General features: G+C 63.2%; 1 protein-coding gene across 2 annotated transcripts; it reads right to left on the bottom strand.

Moving 5' to 3' along the window:
* Positions 1 to 390: 390 nt before the first annotated feature.
* Positions 391 to 20,205, bottom strand: EPPK1 (epiplakin 1). Of its 2 annotated transcripts, none has more exons than XM_065054728.1 (2): positions 20,063 to 20,205; positions 391 to 15,640 (listed from the first exon to the last, which is right to left on the bottom strand). In XM_065054728.1, the coding sequence occupies exon 2, from the start codon at positions 15,603 to 15,605 to the stop codon at positions 456 to 458; it is 15,150 nt and encodes a 5,049-aa protein (XP_064910800.1). In that variant the 5' UTR covers positions 15,606 to 15,640; positions 20,063 to 20,205; the 3' UTR covers positions 391 to 455. The 2 variants fall into 2 exon arrangements, with proteins under 2 accessions (XP_064910800.1, XP_064910801.1); XM_065054729.1 differs by lacking the exon at positions 20,063 to 20,205 and adding an exon at positions 17,234 to 17,695.
* Between the last annotated feature and the right edge of the window lie 388 nt (positions 20,206 to 20,593).

Below are 20,593 nucleotides of genomic sequence, written 5' to 3'. Positions count from 1 at the left end.
CTCTTCCAACCAAGATGATTCTGACTCTGTATGTCAGTGTTCCTGAGGCATTAGAAAACAGACTAGAAAAAGAATAAAAATACCATTCTCACTACACCTCCCACACCACAGAATCCATACTTCATTTAAACCTGGATGAGAAAATAGGACAAAACATTTCACCGCAATGATGTCAGATATGCCGGGCTGACTCCTGCCTTCAGAAACGCTAAAGACAGAGGCTGAATAGGCTGTAGCGGAGTGCTTGCGGAGCCACTTAAAAGCTAAACCTGATGTTGGTAGGTTACTGAAAAGGAAAGAAAACAGTACAGAGATTCTCTGAATAGAAGCAGAAATATAAAAAAGAGGAGTTAAAAAAAAAATAAAGGAAAAATACCACCAGCACAAGAATTATTCACAAGAGCTTAATTCATCAGCAATGCCATAATAAAGAAAAAATGCCAAAGGTTATAAAATTATTTTCTAACGATATTGAGGAAATAAAGACCAGTGTCCGGGTCGGGCACGCAGCGGCGCAGGAGCTGCATGTAGGTGAGGTTCTCGTGGGTGTTGGGGTCGAAGAAGCCCTTGGTGTCGTCGCTGGGGTCGGACAGCACCTGGCTCATCTCCTCGTCGAAGTAGCCGCGCTGGTAGGCAGCTTCCACGGGGAGCCGGTGGCTGTGCACGGGGTCGATGATGCCGCCGGTGGCGATCTGGGCCTCCAGCAGGCGGATGCCGTGCTCCTTGACGATGAGCTCCTTCTTCATGGCCTGGAACAGGGAGATCTTGGCGTCCGTGTAGGGGTCGGTGTAGCCCGTCACGGCCCTCTCTGCCGACAGCAGCTTCTCGTGCAGCTCGCTGCCCACCAGCCCGCAGGACACGGCCTCGTCCACAGAGAGCTTCTGGTTGGTGAGCGGATCGACCATGAAGCCGGTGGCCGCCTGCGCCTCCAGCAGCACCAGCGCCGTGCCCTGCCTCAGGATGCCCTTCCACATGGCCGCGTAGATGCTCATCTTCTCCATCTTGCTGGGGTCAGCCTTGGAGGGCACCAGCACGCCGGCGATGCAGCCCGTGCCGTCCAGGTAGCGCTTCACGGAGGCCATCTGCGTCACCTCCTGCACCGTCTTGGAGCCCTGCACCAGGTCGGCCAGCGTGTCCTTGTCGATGATGCCCGAGTCCAGCAGGTCCGAGGCCGTCACCTGCCTCCTGAGGCCCTTGAACGTGACGGTGCTGCTGCGCTTCTCTGCCTCCTGGACGAGGCCGGTGAGGAGCCCGGACAACTGCTCCAGCGCCAGGCCGCCAGACTTCACCTGCGCCAGCAGCTCTAGCCTCTTGGCCTCGCACACGTACTTGGAGAAGAGCAGCTCCCACAGGGAGACCTTCCTGCCCTGGAAGCTGCCGACCGAGACCTGGACGCTGTAGGACTTGAGGGACCGCTCCAGCTCCGCCTCCAGCTCCCGCTCCCGCCGGGAGCTCAAGGAATCGCCATTCTGGGCCGGTGCCGGCGCCTCCTGCTGTGTCTGTGTGTCGGCCGGGGCGGCGCCGTGTCCCTCAGCCCCGGCGACGATGGCGGTGAGGATGGTGATCATCTCGTTGATGGTGAGCGTGCCCACCTTGTACCTGCGGAGCAGGTCCTGGCGCCGGTGGTCGGGGACGTAGCGGGAGAAGAGCAGCTCCCAGACGGTGACGCTCTGGCCCTGGAAGAGCCCCACGCTGAGGCTGGTGCGGGCGGCCTGCAGGGCTTGGCGGGCGTCCTCGCTCAGCTGGTAGAGCACGGAGCCCTTGTCCATCAGCTGCAGCATGAGCAGCCCCGTGTCCGGGTCGGGCACGCAGCGGCGCAGGAGCTGCATGTAGGTGAGGTTCTCGTGGGTGTTGGGGTCGAAGAAGCCCTTGGTGTCGTCGCTGGGGTCGGACAGCACCTGGCTCATCTCCTCGTCGAAGTAGCCGCGCTGGTAGGCAGCTTCCACGGGCAGCCGGTGGCTGTGCACGGGGTCGATGATGCCGCCGGTGGCGATCTGGGCCTCCAGCAGGCGGATGCCGTGCTCCTTGACGATGAGCTCCTTCTTCATGGCCTGGAACAGGGAGATCTTGGCGTCCGTGTAGGGGTCGGTGTAGCCCGTCACGGCCCTCTCTGCCGACAGCAGCTTCTCGTGCAGCTCGCTGCCCACCAGCCCGCAGGACACGGCCTCGTCCACAGAGAGCTTCTGGTTGGTGAGCGGATCGACCATGTAGCCGGTGGCCGCCTGCGCCTCCAGCAGCACCAGCGCCGTGCCCTGCCTCAGGATGCCCTTCCACATGGCCGCGTAGATGCTCATCTTCTCCATCTTGCTGGGGTCAGCCTTGGAGGGCACCAGCACGCCGGCGATGCAGCCCGTGCCGTCCAGGTAGCGCTTGACGGAGGCCATCTGCGTCACCTCCTGCACCGTCTTGGAGCCCTGCACCAGGTCGGCCAGCGTGTCCTTGTCGATGATGCCCGAGTCCAGCAGGTCCGAGGCCGTCACCTGCCTCCTGAGGCCCTTGAACGTGACGGTGCTGCTGCGCTTCTCTGCCTCCTGGACGAGGCTGGTGAGGAGCCCGGACAACTGCTCCAACGCCAGGCCGCCGGACTTCACCTGCGCCAGCAGCTCCAGCCTCTTGGCCTCGCACACGTACTTGGAGAAGAGCAGCTCCCACAGGGAGACCTTCCTGCCCTGGAAGCTGCCGACCGAGACCTGGACGCTGTAGGACTTGAGGGACCGCTCCAGCTCCGCCTCCAGCTCCCGCTCCCGCCGGGAGCTCAAGGAATCGCCATTCTGGGCCGGTGCCGGCGCCTCCTGCTGTGTCTGTGTGTCGGCCGGGGCGGCGCCGTGTCCCTCAGCCCCGGCGACGATGGCGGTGAGGATGGTGATCATCTCGTTGATGGTGAGCGTGCCCACCTTGTACCTGCGGAGCAGGTCCTGGCGCCGGTGGTCGGGGACGTAGCGGGAGAAGAGCAGCTCCCAGACGGTGACGCTCTGGCCCTGGAAGAGCCCCACGCTGAGGCTGGTGCGGGCGGCCTGCAGGGCTTGGCGGGCGTCCTCGCTCAGCTGGTAGAGCACGGAGCCCTTGTCCATCAGCTGCAGCATGAGCAGCCCCGTGTCCGGGTCGGGCACGCAGCGGCGCAGGAGCTGCATGTAGGTGAGGTTCTCGTGGGTGTTGGGGTCGAAGAAGCCCTTGGTGTCGTCGCTGGGGTCGGACAGCACCTGGCTCATCTCCTCGTCGAAGTAGCCGCGCTGGTAGGCAGCTTCCACGGGCAGCCGGTGGCTGTGCACGGGGTCGATGATGCCGCCGGTGGCGATCTGGGCCTCCAGCAGGCGGATGCCGTGCTCCTTGACGATGAGCTCCTTCTTCATGGCCTGGAACAGGGAGATCTTGGCGTCCGTGTAGGGGTCGGTGTAGCCCGTCACGGCCCTCTCTGCCGACAGCAGCTTCTCGTGCAGCTCGCTGCCCACCAGCCCGCAGGACACGGCCTCGTCCACAGAGAGCTTCTGGTTGGTGAGCGGATCGACCATGAAGCCGGTGGCCGCCTGCGCCTCCAGCAGCACCAGCGCCGTGCCCTGCCTCAGGATGCCCTTCCACATGGCCGCGTAGATGCTCATCTTCTCCATCTTGCTGGGGTCAGCCTTGGAGGGCACCAGCACGCCGGCGATGCAGCCCGTGCCGTCCAGGTAGCGCTTCACGGAGGCCATCTGCGTCACCTCCTGCACCGTCTTGGAGCCCTGCACCAGGTCGGCCAGCGTGTCCTTGTCGATGATGCCCGAGTCCAGCAGGTCCGAGGCCGTCACCTGCCTCCTGAGGCCCTTGAACGTGACGGTGCTGCTGCGCTTCTCTGCCTCCTGGACGAGGCCGGTGAGGAGCCCGGACAACTGCTCCAGCGCCAGGCCGCCAGACTTCACCTGCGCCAGCAGCTCTAGCCTCTTGGCCTCGCACACGTACTTGGAGAAGAGCAGCTCCCACAGGGAGACCTTCCTGCCCTGGAAGCTGCCGACCGAGACCTGGACGCTGTAGGACTTGAGGGACCGCTCCAGCTCCGCCTCCAGCTCCCGCTCCCGCCGGGAGCTCAAGGAATCGCCATTCTGGGCCGGTGCCGGCGCCTCCTGCTGTGTCTGTGTGTCGGCCGGGGCGGCGCCGTGTCCCTCAGCCTCGGCGACGATGGCGGTGAGGATGGTGATCATCTCGTTGATGGTGAGCGTGCCCACCTTGTACCTGCGGAGCAGGTCCTGGCGCCGGTGGTCGGGGACGTAGCGGGAGAAGAGCAGCTCCCAGACGGTGACGCTCTGGCCCTGGAAGAGCCCCACGCTGAGGCTGGTGCGGGCGGCCTGCAGGGCTTGGCGGGCGTCCTCGCTCAGCTGGTAGAGCACGGAGCCCTTGTCCATCAGCTGCAGCATGAGCAGCCCCGTGTCCGGGTCGGGCACGCAGCGGCGCAGGAGCTGCATGTAGGTGAGGTTCTCGTGGGTGTTGGGGTCGAAGAAGCCCTTGGTGTCGTCGCTGGGGTCGGACAGCACCTGGCTCATCTCCTCGTCGAAGTAGCCGCGCTGGTAGGCAGCTTCCACGGGCAGCCGGTGGCTGTGCACGGGGTCGATGATGCCGCCGGTGGCGATCTGGGCCTCCAGCAGGCGGATGCCGTGCTCCTTGACGATGAGCTCCTTCTTCATGGCCTGGAACAGGGAGATCTTGGCGTCCGTGTAGGGGTCGGTGTAGCCCGTCACGGCCCTCTCTGCCGACAGCAGCTTCTCGTGCAGCTCGCTGCCCACCAGCCCGCAGGACACGGCCTCGTCCACAGAGAGCTTCTGGTTGGTGAGCGGATCGACCATGAAGCCGGTGGCCGCCTGCGCCTCCAGCAGCACCAGCGCCGTGCCCTGCCTCAGGATGCCCTTCCACATGGCCGCGTAGATGCTCATCTTCTCCATCTTGCTGGGGTCAGCCTTGGAGGGCACCAGCACGCCGGCGATGCAGCCCGTGCCGTCCAGGTAGCGCTTGACGGAGGCCATCTGCGTCACCTCCTGCACCGTCTTGGAGCCCTGCACCAGGTCGGCCAGCGTGTCCTTGTCGATGATGCCCGAGTCCAGCAGGTCCGAGGCCGTCACCTGCCTCCTGAGGCCCTTGAACGTGACGGTGCTGCTGCGCTTCTCTGCCTCCTGGACGAGGCCGGTGAGGAGCCCGGCCAACTGCTCCAGCGCCAGGCCGCCAGACTTCACCTGCGCCAGCAGCTCCAGCCTCTTGGCCTCGCACACGTACTTGGAGAAGAGCAGCTCCCACAGGGAGACCTTCCTGCCCTGGAAGCTGCCGACCGAGACCTGGACGCTGTAGGACTTGAGGGACCGCTCCAGCTCCGGCTCCGCCTCCAGCTCCCGCTCACGCCGGGAGCTCAAGGAATCGCCATTCTGGGCCGGTGCCGGCGCCTCCTGCTGTGTCTGTGTGTCGGCCGGGGCGGCGCTGTGTCCCTCAGCCTCGGCGACGATGGCGCCGAGGATGGTGATCATCTCGTTGATGGTGAGCGTGCCCACCTTGTACCTGCGGAGCAGGTCCTGGCGCCGGTGGTCGGGGACGTAGCGGGAGAAGAGCAGCTCCCAGACGGTGACGCTCTGGCCCTGGAAGAGCCCCACGCTGAGGCTGGTGCGGGCGGCCTGCAGGGCTTGGCGGGCGTCCTCGCTCAGCTGGTAGAGCACGGAGCCCTTGTCCATCAGCTGCAGCATGAGCAGCCCCGTGTCCGGGTCGGGCACGCAGCGGCGCAGGAGCTGCATGTAGGTGAGGTTCTCGTGGGTGTTGGGGTCGAAGAAGCCCTTGGTGTCGTCGCTGGGGTCGGACAGCACCTGGCTCATCTCCTCGTCGAAGTAGCCGCGCTGGTAGGCAGCTTCCACGGGGAGCCGGTGGCTGTGCACGGGGTCGATGATGCCGCCGGTGGCGATCTGGGCCTCCAGCAGGCGGATGCCGTGCTCCTTGACGATGAGCTCCTTCTTCATGGCCTGGAACAGGGAGATCTTGGCGTCCGTGTAGGGGTCGGTGTAGCCCGTCACGGCCCTCTCTGCCGACAGCAGCTTCTCGTGCAGCTCGCTGCCCACCAGCCCGCAGGACACGGCCTCGTCCACAGAGAGCTTCTGGTTGGTGAGCGGATCGACCATGAAGCCGGTGGCCGCCTGCGCCTCCAGCAGCACCAGCGCCGTGCCCTGCCTCAGGATGCCCTTCCACATGGCCGCGTAGATGCTCATCTTCTCCATCTTGCTGGGGTCAGCCTTGGAGGGCACCAGCACGCCGGCGATGCAGCCCGTGCCGTCCAGGTAGCGCTTGACGGAGGCCATCTGCGTCACCTCCTGCACCGTCTTGGAGCCCTGCACCAGGTCGGCCAGCGTGTCCTTGTCGATGATGCCCGAGTCCAGCAGGTCCGAGGCCGTCACCTGCCTCCTGAGGCCCTTGAACGTGACGGTGCTGCTGCGCTTCTCTGCCTCCTGGACGAGGCCGGTGAGGAGCCCGGCCAACTGCTCCAGCGCCAGGCTGCCGGACTTCACCTGCGCCAGCAGCTCCAGCCTCTTGGCCTCGCACACGTACTTGGAGAAGAGCAGCTCCCACAGGGAGACCTTCCTGCCCTGGAAGCTGCCGACCGAGTCCTGGACGCTGTAGGACTTGAGGGACCGCTCCAGCTCCGGCTCCAACTCCCGCTCCCGCTCCCGCCGGGAGCTCAAGGAATCGCCATTCTGGGCCGGTGCCGGCGCCTCCTGCTGTGTCTGTGTGTCGGCCGGGGTGGTGCCATGTCCCTCAGCCCCGGTGATGATGGCGGTGAGGATGGTGATCATCTTGTCGATGGTGAGTGTGCCCACCTTGTACCTGCGGAGCAGGTCCTGGCGCCGGTGGTCGGGGACGTAGCGGGAGAAGAGCAGCTCCCAGACGGTGACGCTCTGGCCCTGGAAGAGCCCCACGCTGAGGCTGGTGCGGGCGGCCTGCAGGGCTTGGCGGGCGTCCTCGCTCAGCTGGTAGAGCACGGAGCCCTTGTCCATCAGCTGCAGCATGAGCAGCCCCGTGTCTGGGTCGGGCACGCAGCGGCGCAGGAGCTGCATGTAGGTGAGGTTCTCGTGGGTGTTGGGGTCGAAGAAGCCCTTGGTGTCGTCGCTGGGGTCGGACAGCACCTGGCTCATCTCCTCGTCGAAGTAGCCGCGCTGGTAGGCAGCTTCCACGGGCAGCCGGTGGCTGTGCACGGGGTCGATGATGCCGCCGGTGGCGATCTGGGCCTCCAGCAGGCGGATGCCGTGCTCCTTGACGATGAGCTCCTTCTTCATGGCCTGGAACAGGGAGATCTTGGCGTCCGTGTAGGGGTCGGTGTAGCCCGTCACGGCCCTCTCTGCCGACAGCAGCTTCTCGTGCAGCTCGCTGCCCACCAGCCCGCAGGACACGGCCTCGTCCACAGAGAGCTTCTGGTTGGTGAGCGGATCGACCATGAAGCCGGTGGCCGCCTGCGCCTCCAGCAGCACCAGCGCCGTGCCCTGCCTCAGGATGCCCTTCCACATGGCCGCGTAGATGCTCATCTTCTCCATCTTGCTGGGGTCAGCCTTGGAGGGCACCAGCACGCCGGCGATGCAGCCCGTGCCGTCCAGGTAGCGCCTGACGGAGGCCATCTGCGTCACCTCCTGCACCGTCTTGGAGCCCTGCACCAGGTCGGCCAGCGTGTCCTTGTTGATGATGCCCGAGTCCAGCAGGTCCGAGGCCGTCACCTGCCTCCTGAGGCCCTTGAACGTGACGGTGCTGCTGCGCTTCTCTGCCTCCTGGACAAGGCCGGTGAGGAGCCCGGCCAACTGCTCCAGCGCCAGACCGCCGGACTTCACCTGCGCCAGCAGCTCCAGCCTCTTGGCCTCGCACACGTACTTGGAGAAGAGCAGCTCCCACAGGGAGACCTTCCTGCCCTGGAAGCTGCCGACCGAGACCTGGACGCTGTAGGACTTGAGGGACCGCTCCAGCTCCAGCTCCGCCTCCAGCTCCCGCTCACGCCGGGAGCTCAAGGAATCGCCATTCTGGGCCGGTGCCAGCGCCTCCTGCTGTGTCTGTGTGTCGGCCGGGGTGGCGCCATGTCCCTCAGCCCCGGCGACGATGGCGCTGAGGAGGGTGATCATCTCGTTGATGGTGAGCGTGCCCACCTTGTACCTGCGGAGCAGGTCCTGGCGCCGGTGGTCGGGGACGTAGCGGGAGAAGAGCAGCTCCCAGACGGTGACGCTCTGGCCCTGGAAGAGCCCCACGCTGAGGCTGGTGCGGGCGGCCTGCAGGGCTTGGCGGGCGTCCTCGCTCAGCTGGTAGAGCACGGAGCCCTTGTCCATCAGCTGCAGCATGAGCAGCCCCGTGTCCGGGTCGGGCACGCAGCGGCGCAGGAGCTGCATGTAGGTGAGGTTCTCGTGGGTGTTGGGGTCGAAGAAGCCCTTGGTGTCGTCGCTGGGGTCGGACAGCACCTGGCTCATCTCCTCGTCGAAGTAGCCGCGCTGGTAGGCAGCTTCCACGGGGAGCCGGTGGCTGTGCACGGGGTCGATGATGCCGCCGGTGGCGATCTGGGCCTCCAGCAGGCGGATGCCGTGCTCCTTGACGATGAGCTCCTTCTTCATGGCCTGGAACAGGGACATCTTTTGCCCCGTGCAGGGGTGGGTGTACCCTGTCACGGCTTTCTCCGCAGAAAGAAGTTTCTTTTGCAGCTCGCTGCCCACCAGCCCGCAGGACACGGCCTCGTCCACAGAGAGCTTCTGGTTGGTGAGCGGGTCGACCATGAAGCCGGTGGCCGCCTGCGCCTCCAGCAGCACCAGCGCTGTCCCTGGTCTCAGGATGCCCTTCCACATGGCCGCGTAGATGCTCATCTTCTCCATCTTGCCAGGGTTGGCTTTGGAGGGCACCAGCACGCCGGCGATGCTCCCAGTTCCCTCAAGGTATCTTCTCACAGTCTCCATTTGGGCTATTTCTTGTGCCGACTCTTTTCCTTCATGGAGTTTTTCCATTGTTTCTTCTGTGATTATCTTAGCGCTGAGAAGCTCTGATGCTGTCACTTGTTGTCTGAGTCCTTGGAACCAGACATCACTTCTGTCCTCTTCTTTTTCCTTAATGATTTTTAGTATCGTGTCAATGATTCCCTGTAGAATGTGATGGGATTCCTCTTTATATTTTTTCACCAGCTCTTTTCTCTTCTCTTCTGTGATGTACTCAGAACAGAGCAGTTCCCACAGTGACAGTACTTGTCCTTTGTATTTTCCAACAGGTACTTGTACCATTGTACATAATAGGGCATTTTTTGTTTGCTCATCGATGTAGAAATAGTCAGCCGCTCTTTCCATGACCTGCAGCAGGTACAATCCGGTGTCTCTGTCTTTGGAACACCTCTGCAGGAGCTGACTGTAACTGATTTTCTCGTGAGTGTTTGGATCTATAAAACCTTTGCTACCATGATCTGGATCAGAAAGCAGGAGAAACATATCTTCATCCAAGCACCCGCGCCGGTAGGCCACCTCGACGGGCAGGCGGTGGCTGTGCACGGGGTCGATGATGCCGCCGGTGGCGATCTGGGCCTCCAGCAGGCGGATCCCGTCCTCCTTCCCCGTTATCTTTTGCTTTATGGCCTGGAAAAGGGATATTTTATTTCCTGCACGAGGGTCTGTGTGTCCTGTCACAGCTTTCTCTGCCAACAGCAGCTTCTCGTGCAGCTCGCTGCCCACCAGCCCGCAGGAGACGGCCTCGTCCACGGAGAGCTGCTTGTTCTTCTGCGGGTCGATGAGAAAACCAGTGGCAGCCTGTGCCTCCAGCAGCCCCAGGGCACACTGCTCCGTGAGGAGACCCTTCTCCAGCGCCTGGTAGATGCTCATCTTCTCCTTCCTTGATGGGAGCAGAACCCCAGCAATGCATCCAGTGCCATCCAAGTACCTTCTGATGGCCTCCCTCTTTGTGAGGCTGCCGAGCGTGAGACTCCCATCCTGCAGCTGATCAAGAGTTTTCTTGTCAATTATCTCAGAGTTAAATAATTCCGCTACGGACACATCCCCCCGGAGTCCTTTAACCTTGAGGGCTTCAGCTCTTTGCTCTGTATCCTCAATTATTTTGAGGATGAGCGCTATAAGCTCTTCCAGTGTGAGGGTTTTGGATTTGTACTGCATCACTAGTTCTTTCTTTTTCTGCTCAGAGATGTAATGAGAACAGAGGATTTCCCAGACAGAAACTCTTTGGTCCTTAAACTTCCCAACTCGGACTTCAAGAGGCGTTGAGCGCAAAGCCTGTTTTGTAAGCTCGTCAATGTAGAAGTACTTTCCTCCTTCCTGTACAACTTGTAGCATGTACAACCCAGTCTCTGGATCCTGGACACATCTCTCCAGGAGCTGCATGTAGGTGAGGTTCTCGTGGGTGTTGGGGTCGAAGAAGCCCTTGGTGTCGTCGCTGGGGTCGGACAGCACCTGGTTCATCTCCTGGTTAAAGTAGCCACGCCGGTAGGCCACCTCCACGGGGATGCGGTGGCTGTGCACGGGGTCGATGATGCCGCCGGTGGCGATCTGGGCCTCCAGCAGGCGGATGCCGTGGCTCTTCACAATCAGCTCTTGGTTCATCGCTTCAAACAGGGATATCTGGGCTTTCGTGTAGGGGTCGGTGTAGCCCGTCACGGCTCTTTCTGCAGAGAGCAGCTTTTCAAAAATCTCCCCTCCAATCAGACCAGCGGTTAATGCCTCTTCCACCGAATACTTCTTGTTCTGCTCCGGGTCGATGATGAAGCCGGTGGCCGCCTGTGCCTCCAGCAGCACCAGGGCTGTCCCTGGCCGCAGGATGCCCTTCCACATGGCCTGGTAGATGCTCATCTTCTCATTGCTCGGTTGTATAAGAACCCCCGCGATGAAGTTGCTGCCTTCCAGGTACCTGCGCACAGAGTCCATCTCAGTGACTTCTTTGACCGTTTTCTTCCCCTGGTTGAGCTCATCGAGGGTTTTTTTGTCTATCAGTTGAGACTGGAAGAGGTCACTGGCAGACACTCTTTTCCGCAGGCCCTGGAATGCAAACTTCTTGCCTTGCGTCTCAGTCTCCTTGATGATGGTGGTGACAATGGTTACGATTTCATGCAGTACTTCAGCCTTCTCATCCTTGTACTTTTGCACCAGCTCTCTTCTCTTGCTGTCTGAGAGGTATTCAGAGTTGAGAAGGTCCCAGACTGACACGGTCTGTCCTTTGAACCGCCCTATGTTGACACAAACCGTCACAGACTTCAGCACCTCCATGGTCTGTTCATCCACACAAAACACGGCGTTTTCTGACAGAGGAAGGAGCCAGAGGCCTGACTCAGCCTCCTGGGTGCACCTGTCCTTCAGCTGCTGGTAGGTCACGTTCTCCTTGGTGTTTGGATCAAAAAAGACCTTGGTGGTGTCATTCAGCTGAGAGAGGGTCTGGTTCAGGTCCTCGTCGTAGAAGCCGTATCTGCAGGCAGCCTGCAGCGGAAGGTGGTGGTGGTGGACGGGATCGATGACCCCTCCGGTGGCCAGCTGGGCCTCGAGCAGGGGAACAGCATCTCCCAGGGGAATCAGCTCTTTCCTGAGCGCTTGGCACACCGAGATGGAGCTCTCGGTGTAGGGGTCTGTGTACCCGGTCACTGCCCTCTCAGCCAGGAGCAGTTTCTCGGTGAGCTCCTCACCAACCACACCGGCTTTCACGGCATCCCTCACGCTGAGTCTGCGGTTGGTGGCCGTGTCCATCAGGTACCCGGTGGCTGCCTGAGCTTCCAGCAGCCGCAGAGCAGCCCCAGGGAGGAGGAGATTGTTCTTCATGGCATCGTAGAAGCTCATCTTCTTCTTGGATGCCTCTACAAACACCCCGGCGATGCTGCCTGTGCCCTGCAGGTACCTCTTCACGCTCTCCATCGCAGCCACCTCCTCGGGAGTTGTTATGCCCTGAGCCAGCTCCTCAAACACCTTCTCAGTGATGATGCCGGCATCCAGCAGCCAGACAACAGGGACGCTGCCCCGCAAGCCTTCCAGGGTGATGTGGCTGCAGGCCTGCATCTCCATCTCCCTGACCAGCCGGAGGACAAGAGCAACCAGCTGCTGCAGCGACACCTCCTCAGAGCGGAACCTCTCCACAAAGTCGCTCCTCTGCTCCTCAGTGAAATACCCGAGGTGGATCAGCTCCCAGAGGGACACTCCTTTTTCCTTCACCACAGTTTCCTTAAAAATGCGTTGGATTTGCTCGTCGGTGTGGGCTGGGGCAGCCGCCTGTGCCAGAGGCAGCAGGTGGAAGCCGGAGATCTCGTCCTTCTGGCAGCGCTTGATGAGCTCGGCGTAGGTCACGGTCTCCCTGCTGTCCGGGACGCAGAAGGCTCTGTTGTCATCACCGGGCTCAGAAAGGGCCTTGCTCGTGTCCTCGTCCAGGCACCCTCGCTTCTGCGCGGATTCTGTGGGGATGTGGTGGCCACATGTTGGGTCGATGATGCCTCCTGTAGCCATCTGCACCTCCATCAGCTGCATGGCCTGTTTGTCAGCAATCAGGCCCTTCTTCATTGCCTGGAAGAGAGGGATCTTCTTGCCCGTGAAAGGATCTTTGTAGCCTGTTACAGCCCCTTCTGCGTGTTGCAGCTTCTCATGGACGTCTGGCCCAATGACTCCCTCCTTGACGGCGTCATCCACAGAGAGTTTCTGGTTGTTCACAGGGTCAATGATGAAGCCCGTGGCAGCCTGGGCCTCCAGCAGTGGGAGAGCCACTCCTGGCACCATGAGGTTTTTCTTCATGGCCTCATAAATGCTTATCCTCTGGTTTGATGGTTGGAGCACGATCCCCCCGATGCTGCCGGAGCCATAGAGGTATTTTCTGACCGAGTCCATGTGCAGGACTTGCTCTGGTGTGACGGAGCCCTCCAGCACCTTCTCAAACAGGACCTTGTCAATGACTCCCGTTTCCATCAGGTGGTAGGCGCTGACGCTGCCCCGCATGGCTTGGAACTTGATGGGGGCCCATTTCTTCATTTCTTCCTCTAACATGTCTCGAATCTGCTCCAGGGTGAGCTTCCGCAGCTGGTAGTGGTTGAATATCTCCCGGCGCCGCCCCTCGCTGAAGTACTCGGAGTTGAGCAGGTCCCACACAGAGACCTTCTCCCCCCGCAGCCGCCCAAACCTGACGGGCAGCCAGGAGCTCCTGAACACCCGTCTGGTGGCATCGTCAATGAACTGGTGCTTCCTGCTGTTCAGGGGCAGGAGGCAGAGCCCGGTGGACGGCTCGGTGATGCACTTCTCCTTCAGCTGCAGGTAGGTGAGGTTCTCGTGGGTGTTGGGGTCGAAGAAGCCCTTGGTGTCATCGCTGGGGTCAGAAAGGATGACGTTCATCTTCTTGTCAAAGTATCCGCGCCGGTAGGCCACCTCCACGGGGATGCGGTGGCTGTTGACGGGGTCGATGATGCCGCCGGTGGCGATCTGGGCCTCCAGCAGGCGGATGGCGTGATCCTTGACGATGAGCTCCTTGGTCATGGCCTGGAACAGGGAGATCTTGTCGCCCGTGTAGGGATCTCTGTAGCCAGTGACGGATTTCTCTGCGGTCAGTAGCTTGTCGTAAACATCTGGGCCAATGACGTTCGCTCTTAAGGCCTCATCGACAGAATACCTTTTGTTGGCAGCTGGGTCAATGATGAATCCCGTAGCAGCCTGTGCCTCCAGGAGGATCAGAGATGTTCCTGGCCTCAAAAGTCCTTTCCGCTTGGCCTGGTAGATGCTGATCTTCTCCTGGGAGTCAGGAAGAAGGAGCCCACCAATGCTACCGGTCCCTTGCAGGTACTTCTTGACCGTGTCCATGCTGACAACCTCTTTGGCTGACGTTTCTCCCTCCTTCAGTTTCTTGAACAAATCCTGGTTGATGATTTCAGAGCTCAGGAGCTGGTCGGCTGTCACCCGGTCCCTCAGTCCCTCGAAGGTGACGTTAGCGGTGGAAGCCATCTCCTCGATGGTGGCACTGACCACCTTACCCAGTTCTTGCATGGAGAGAGTTCCTGCGAGGTACTGCTGGGCAAGAGCAGCTCTTTGCTGGGCCTGGATGTAGTCTGAGAAGAGGAGATTCCAGAGGGACACTGACTTTCCCTTGAATTTACCTGCAGTGACGGATACCTTCGTGTTCTCCAGAGCTGTTTGGCTCCTGTGGTCAAAGAAGAGCTGGGCTCCCTCAGATCCTTCTCTGCTGTCTCCACCAAGTGGCAGCAGCAGGAGCCCGGTGTTGGGATCGGTGACGCAGCGCTTGAGCAGCTCTGCGTAGAGCAGCTTCTCCTTGGAGCTGGGGTCGAAGAACCCCCTCATGTCCTCGGTAGGGCTGGAGAGGAGCTGTCTGGTGGCCTCATCCAGGTACCCCCACCTGCAGGCTGTCTCCGTGGGGACACGGAGGTGCCTGCCTGGAGCGATTATACCCCCTGTGGCCATCTGAGCCTCCAGAAGGCAAATGCCGTGATCTCTGGGGACAAAGCCCTTCCCGATGGCTTGGAACAGAGAGAGCATTTCTCCAGTGGAGGGGTCCCTGTAGCCAGTGATGGTCTTCTCTGCTGAAGACAGTTTCTCATGAAGCTCTGGGCCAATGAGACCCACCCTGACAGCCTCGTCAACCGAGTAGCTCTTGTTCTTTATGGGGTCTGCCAGGCTGCCGGTGGATGCCTGGACCTGCAGGAGCGCCAGGGCAGCCCCAGGCAGGAGGAGATGCTCTCTCAGCGCCTGGTAAAGGCTTTTCCGCTCACCGGAGGGCAGGACGACGCCGGCCACGCTCCTCGTCCCACGCAGGAACCGCCCAACGGATGGGTTCTCTGCCACCTCCTGGGCAGAAACTCTTCCCTCCTCAAGAGCTCGGAACGTGTCGGGGCTGACGATGCCGGCGTCCAGCAGCTCCCTGCTGCTCACCCTCCCGCCCAGCCCCGCCAGCGTGGTTTGCAGGGGCAACAGGAGGAAGCCCGAGGCCGGATCAACAACGCAGCTCTTCATGAGCTCCGTGTAGGTGACCCTCTCCATAGTGCTGGGGTTGAGGAACCCTTTGTTCTCCTCATTGCTGGGGTCAGAGAGGACCTGTCTCATCTCTTCATCTAAATACCCCCTCTCGCAGGCAACATCTGCCGGGAGCCGTTGGCCAGTGGCCGGGTCGATGACACCTCCGGTTGCCACCTGTGCCTCCAGCAGCCGGGAGCCTTGTTCCCTCCCCAGCAGCTCCTTCTGCATCGCCTGGTACAGCGAGATTTTCTCCTCGGTGTAGGGGTCCAGGAAGCCGGTGGCCGCTTTCTCAGCGGTGAGCAGCTTCTCCTTCAGCTCCAGCCCCACCAACCCCAGCTGCACGGCTTCTGCCACGGACACCTGCCGGTGCGACACCGGGTCAACGATGGAGCCCGTGGCCGCCTGGGCCTCCAGAAGAAAGAGTGCCGGATCCAGACTCAGAAGATGCTCTCTGGTGGCATCATAAAAGCTCATGATCTTCTTTGAAGCCCCTACGCAGACTCCAGCGATGCTGCCAGCTGCCTCACCGGGAGCTTCCATCACCGGCACATCCCCGCCAGCTGCTTGCTTCTGTTTTCCAGGCAGCCTGTCCTGGCGCAGACAGTCTGCTCCTGGCACGTTGTCCTGGTGAGCGATGGGGACAGTGTGGCCATTCACCGCTGGCTGGCTCTCCATCCTCGCACTGCGCTCCTCTCACAGCTCTCAAGACTCTGGAGAGGGGAGAGAATGGGAAAGCCCAGTGAGAAATCAGCTTTTGTGTGGTTTGCATGCGAAATATGGGGGAAAAAGACAAAGAAACACTTCTGAGGCAGGAGGACGTAACAGCCAAAGGCTGGGCACGGTCAGGGCACTGTGTGTGTCCCCAACATGCTGAGCCAGGCCGGGCAGAGGCGAGCAGCCCCTGCTTCCTGAGCTGGGCTTGCTGGGTGCATGAGGACACGTCACCATGAGAGGCTGGAGCAGAGGCACCCGTGGGACCAGTGGGCACTGGGCTGGCTCTGGTGAGACGCAGAGTCCCCACGAGCTGTCACACACGTGTGGCCAACAGCCTGTGCATGGCTTGTCTCAAGGTCTGGATGGAGCTGGGCTTGGGGCAGAGCACCAGCCAAAAGCAGGACCCCCAGGGAGCACCGGCGCGCTGGGGCTGCTGCTGGTGCCGGCACCGGGAAAAGCAGCGGCTGGTCTGTCTGCCGGGGCCGAGCTGCTGGAGCAGGTTAAGAGAAGGGAGCGGAGCTGGTGAGGGGCTAGAGCACAAGTGTGATGGAGACTGAGGGACCTGGGGGTTCAGCTGGAGAACAGGAGCTGAGGGGAGACCTTCTGATCTCTGAACTGCCTGAAAGGAGCTTGGAGCCAGGGGGGTCGGGCTCTGCTCCCCAGGAACAAGCGCCAGGAGCAGAGGAAATGGCCTCAAGTTGCGCCAGGGTAGGTTGAGGTTGGGTGTGGGAACAATTTCTTGCCCAAAGGGCTGTGGGGCATTGAACAGGCTGCCCAGGGCAGTGCTGGAGTCACCAGACCTGGAGGGCTGGACAGATGGACAAGAGGTGGGTTATGGTTGGACTCGGTGATATTGAGGGGCTTTTCCAACCCAAATGTTCCTGTTATTCCACGGCACCATGGCTGCGGCACACGCCGCAGAGGCTCCTGCAGCACACTGTTCCTGTGCCTGGGACCTTGGGCCCTGGGGCTGGCGGCGGCTCCTGCAGCTGGGAGCGGGGTTTGAGGTTTGGGGGGAGGGCGGCCCTGCTGTGCGGGGCTGCAGACGTGGCTCCTGTTCCCTTCTGAGCCCCATCCCTTAACAGAACCTGTGGCACTGGTGTGGCACGGCTGTGCCGGGGGTGTGCCAGCCCTGCGGAGGCAGGTGAGGCCCAGCTGACGAGGCCTCATCCGCCAGCATCTCCGGTCCCAGCTCCAGGACACGGCCAGAGCTGGGCTGTCCGGCACACGGAGACAGAGCTGGTGAGCGCTGGCACAGCAGCTCCAGGGAGTGCCAGTGCCACACTGACCCTCCTGCGGCGGTGGCTCTGCTCGGGGACGGTGGGGACCAGCCGTATCTCTGGGGCACAGATCCTGCCTGGGGTTCACAGACTGACGTCCCTCCCTGTGCTGCCACAGTAAACACCGGGGCATGCAGGGCAGCACGCCAGTGCTGGCGGTGCTGTGCCAGTGCCACCAGTGCCATGCGAGTGCTGGTGGTGCCATGCCAGGGCCCTGCTCCCCTCGGGACCAGCCTCTCCATGGGCTCTGTGCCCCAGCCCAGCCCCGTGTGCCCCAGCCCGTCCCGCGCCCCCCGCCCGGCCCAGCACCTCCTCCTCAGCCCGGCTCCTGTCCCAGTGCACTCCAGCGTCGCTGCCCGTCCCGGGGAAAGGGCCCAACGGCGCCGTCCGCCCTGTGATGTCAGTGCGAGCGGATCTGCCCAGGCAAAGGTGTTTGTGTTTGCAGGCTCAGGGCTGCACCCAGTGCCAAGAGGTGGGGACGGCGGGCGGGACAGTCCTGAGCCGTGCTGGGGGAGCCAAGGAGGAGAGTGGGGCTGGGGCCGGGGGTCTCTGCCTGGTGGGGACGGCAAGGGGCTGTGCGTGGGCTGTGGTGGAGCAGGGGGTCCCTGCCTCGCTCTGTCCCCTCTGTCCCGCAGGCTCACGCTGGGCACACGGGCCCGCGGTGCTGGCGCTGGGCAGCCCGTGCACATGTTCACCCGTGGTGGGGCTGGCAGCCCCTCACCCGGTTCTGCCCACCCGGCCCCGGGTTGTGCCACCCCGCAGGGCTGGAAGAGCTGCTCCCGGTGCCGCAGCCCCATGCTGGCAGAGGGATGCCGGGTTGGATGGCGCAGGCCGTGCCGCGCGTGGCCGGAGCTGAGCTCAGCCCGGCTGTGCTGTGGCAACGGGTGGGCAGTGCTGGGCGGGCTGCGGTACCGGGGACCCTGGGCAGCTCCCACACGTCCCAGACCCGGGCTGGCCACGGGCACCGGTGGGCAGAGGGGATTTGGGCTCTGCTGCTCATAACACCGCACAGCTTGGAACCCCAATCCCGGCAGGGCTGGGCGCCGCGGCAGGACCCCCGGGGCTGAGGTGGAGCCCCCTGCCCACCGCGGGCAGGGAGGAGGCAGCGGGCGTGCAGCACGGAGAGGGCTCTGCTCCCGTTCGTCAGCAGGCGTCAGCCCCATGGAAACTTTTAGTAACCGACTCTGCCTACCAAGCCGGGGAGCTCCTGGCACAGGTTCAGGCGCTGGCACCCGCACCCCTCCCCGTGGCCACGGTCTCTCCCTGACGCGGGCAGCTCGCCCTGGCAGTGGCACCGCCGCTCCGCACCTTCAGCTTCTGTCAGCGTCAGGGAATGTGCTGGTGTGAGCCCGGATGTGCCACACGCGTGTGCACGGCCCCTTCACCCCCCGGCACCGTGCGGCCGCGCAGCTCCTGGGTGTGAATCACGGTACGAGGCTCTTCCCACACACCCCATGGACACCCCGCACATCTGCACCCACAGCTGCCCCACGTCCCATGGACACCCCGCACATCTGCACCCACATATCTGCCCCACATCTCGTGAACACCCTGTACAACTGCACCCACATATCTGCCCACATCTCATGGACACCCCGCACATCTGCACCCACAGCTACCCCACGTCCCATGGACACCCTCCACATCTGCACCCACAGCTGCCCCATGTCTTATGGACACCTCATGCATCTGCATCCACAGCTGCCTTACATCCCATGGGTCACCCCACATCTGCTCCTACAGCTGTCCCACCTCCCACGGACACCCCGCACATCTGCACCCACGTATCTGCCCCACATCCCATGGACACCCTGCACATCTGCACCCACATTCTGCCCCATGTCCCGTGGACACCGTGCAGATCTGCACCCATTCTGCCCCATGTCCCGTGGACACCCCACACCTGCACCCACAGTGTGCCCCTGCCTGGGGAGGGAGAGGCTGCTGGGGGCCCTGGGGAGGGAATGGGAGGAGGGACAGGTTTTACTGGTGGGGTTTCGGGAGGGGGTGGCAGAGGAGGGGGCAGCAGAGCTGGGGAGGGCTGGGGCTGCGGGTGGGAGCCTGGTGGGGCCGGGGGAGTCTGTGGGGTCTCTGGTGGGACCGGCTGGGCTGGGGGTGTTTCAGGGGGAGGGGGAGCAGCACAGAAGTTGGCTGGGGCCGTGGCAGCAGGGGGACGGGACAGGGACAGGGACAAGCAGGGTGCTGGGGCACTCGCGGACGCCCAGCGTTCCTGTTGGGCAGCGCTAGCTGCCCCGGAGCAGGGGCTGCGGTGATGGGTCCCACCGACGGCTCCTGCCCCTCAGCTGCCGGGCAGGTGCCGGATGGGGCTGCTCCTCCGTGGGATGGGCTCACACCTGCCCACGGGGGACGATCCCCCCGCCCCGCGTACCCACCCCACCGGGTACCGCCGCGGTGCTGCCGGTCCGTGTGCCCTGCCCCACTGCCTGCCCTCCCGCGGCTCCCGCGCCCCTCAGACCCCGAGGCAGCACAGGAGCCGTCCCACCCATGTCACCCGCTACCCCCGAGCCCCTCAGACCCTGAGGCAGCACAGGAGCCGTCCCACCTGTGTCACCCGCTGCCCCTGAGCCCCTCAGACCCTGAGGCAGCACAGGCCATCCCACCCATGTCACCTGCTGCCCCCGAGCCCCTCAGACCCCAAGGCAGCACAGACCTCGCACAGGAGCCGTCCCACCCACGTCACCCACTGCCCCCGAGCCCCTCAGACCCCGAGGCAGCACAGACCATCCCACCCATGTCACCCGCTGCCCTCTCCTGGGTCACACGGAGCCCCCTGTGCCCATTGCAGCCCCCAGGCAGCGCAGACCGTCCCCTGCAGGGTCCTGCCCGGCAGCCACCACCCTCCGTCCCGCTCCCAGGACAAGCCAGGACCCGGGCCCAGCACCCTCAGGCTGCGCTCAGCCGCAATGCCCGCGGTGCCCGGCGTGCCACAGCACCGCACCGCCCCCGCCCTGTGCCCGCTGTCCCACCCCCGCACCAGCTGCGGCCCGGGCAGCCCGGCGAGCGCCGGCAGCGCCGCATTCCTCGCATACCCAGACCCGCCCATGCGCCTCCGTGCCATGCGGCCCCTCGCAGCCCCGCGATGCTCCGCCGGGCCCCGCTCGGCCCGACCGCGCCTACCTGCTCTGGTGGTCGCAGGACGAGCTCCCCGGCGCTGCCGCAGTCCCGCAGCTTCGCCGCCGCTTCCTGCCCGGACACGAGCAGGTTTAAAACCTTTCCCTTCCCCGCCCCTGGGATGACACACCGGCCCAACCCTGCCCCAAATGTGGGCCAGCCCGCCCCACGCCCCCCGTGCCGTGCCGGGGGTCCAGCCGCGGGGTCCTGCAGCCGCGTCACCCTGCGCTGTGTCCCCAGGGGCAGCTGTGAGCAGGTGAGGGACGCGCTGCAGGGCGGGCAGGTGGCCCTGTCCCCAGAGCGGCCGTTGTGCCCTCTGCAAAGGACGGATCTCGGCCGGGCCAGCGTGCCTGCGTTGCTCTTGTCCCCGGCAGCCTCTGGCCTTGTTCCCATCACCCAAAAACCCCCAGCACCCCAGCACCGCCCCAGCACCGCGGCCTGGAGGCAGCTCCCCCCAAGCTCCCTCCCCAGGCAGCCCCTGCCACCCCTGGTCCCCAACCCTCCTGCACAGCCATGTCCCCTCGAATCGGCCATGTC

This window comes from Columba livia, chromosome 2 (genome assembly GCF_036013475.1).
Source record: "Columba livia isolate bColLiv1 breed racing homer chromosome 2, bColLiv1.pat.W.v2, whole genome shotgun sequence".
In the NCBI taxonomy this organism is placed as follows: Eukaryota; Metazoa; Chordata; class Aves; order Columbiformes; family Columbidae; genus Columba; species Columba livia.
The sequence above is the reverse complement of the archived record's forward strand: the minus strand, read 5'-3'. Positions and strand labels throughout refer to the sequence as shown.

Excerpts from the sequence above, each read along its gene's own strand:
- EPPK1 (XM_065054728.1), bottom strand. The coding sequence starts at position 15,605 with ATGGAGAGCCAGCCAGCGGTGAATGGCCACACTGTCCCCATCGCTCAC.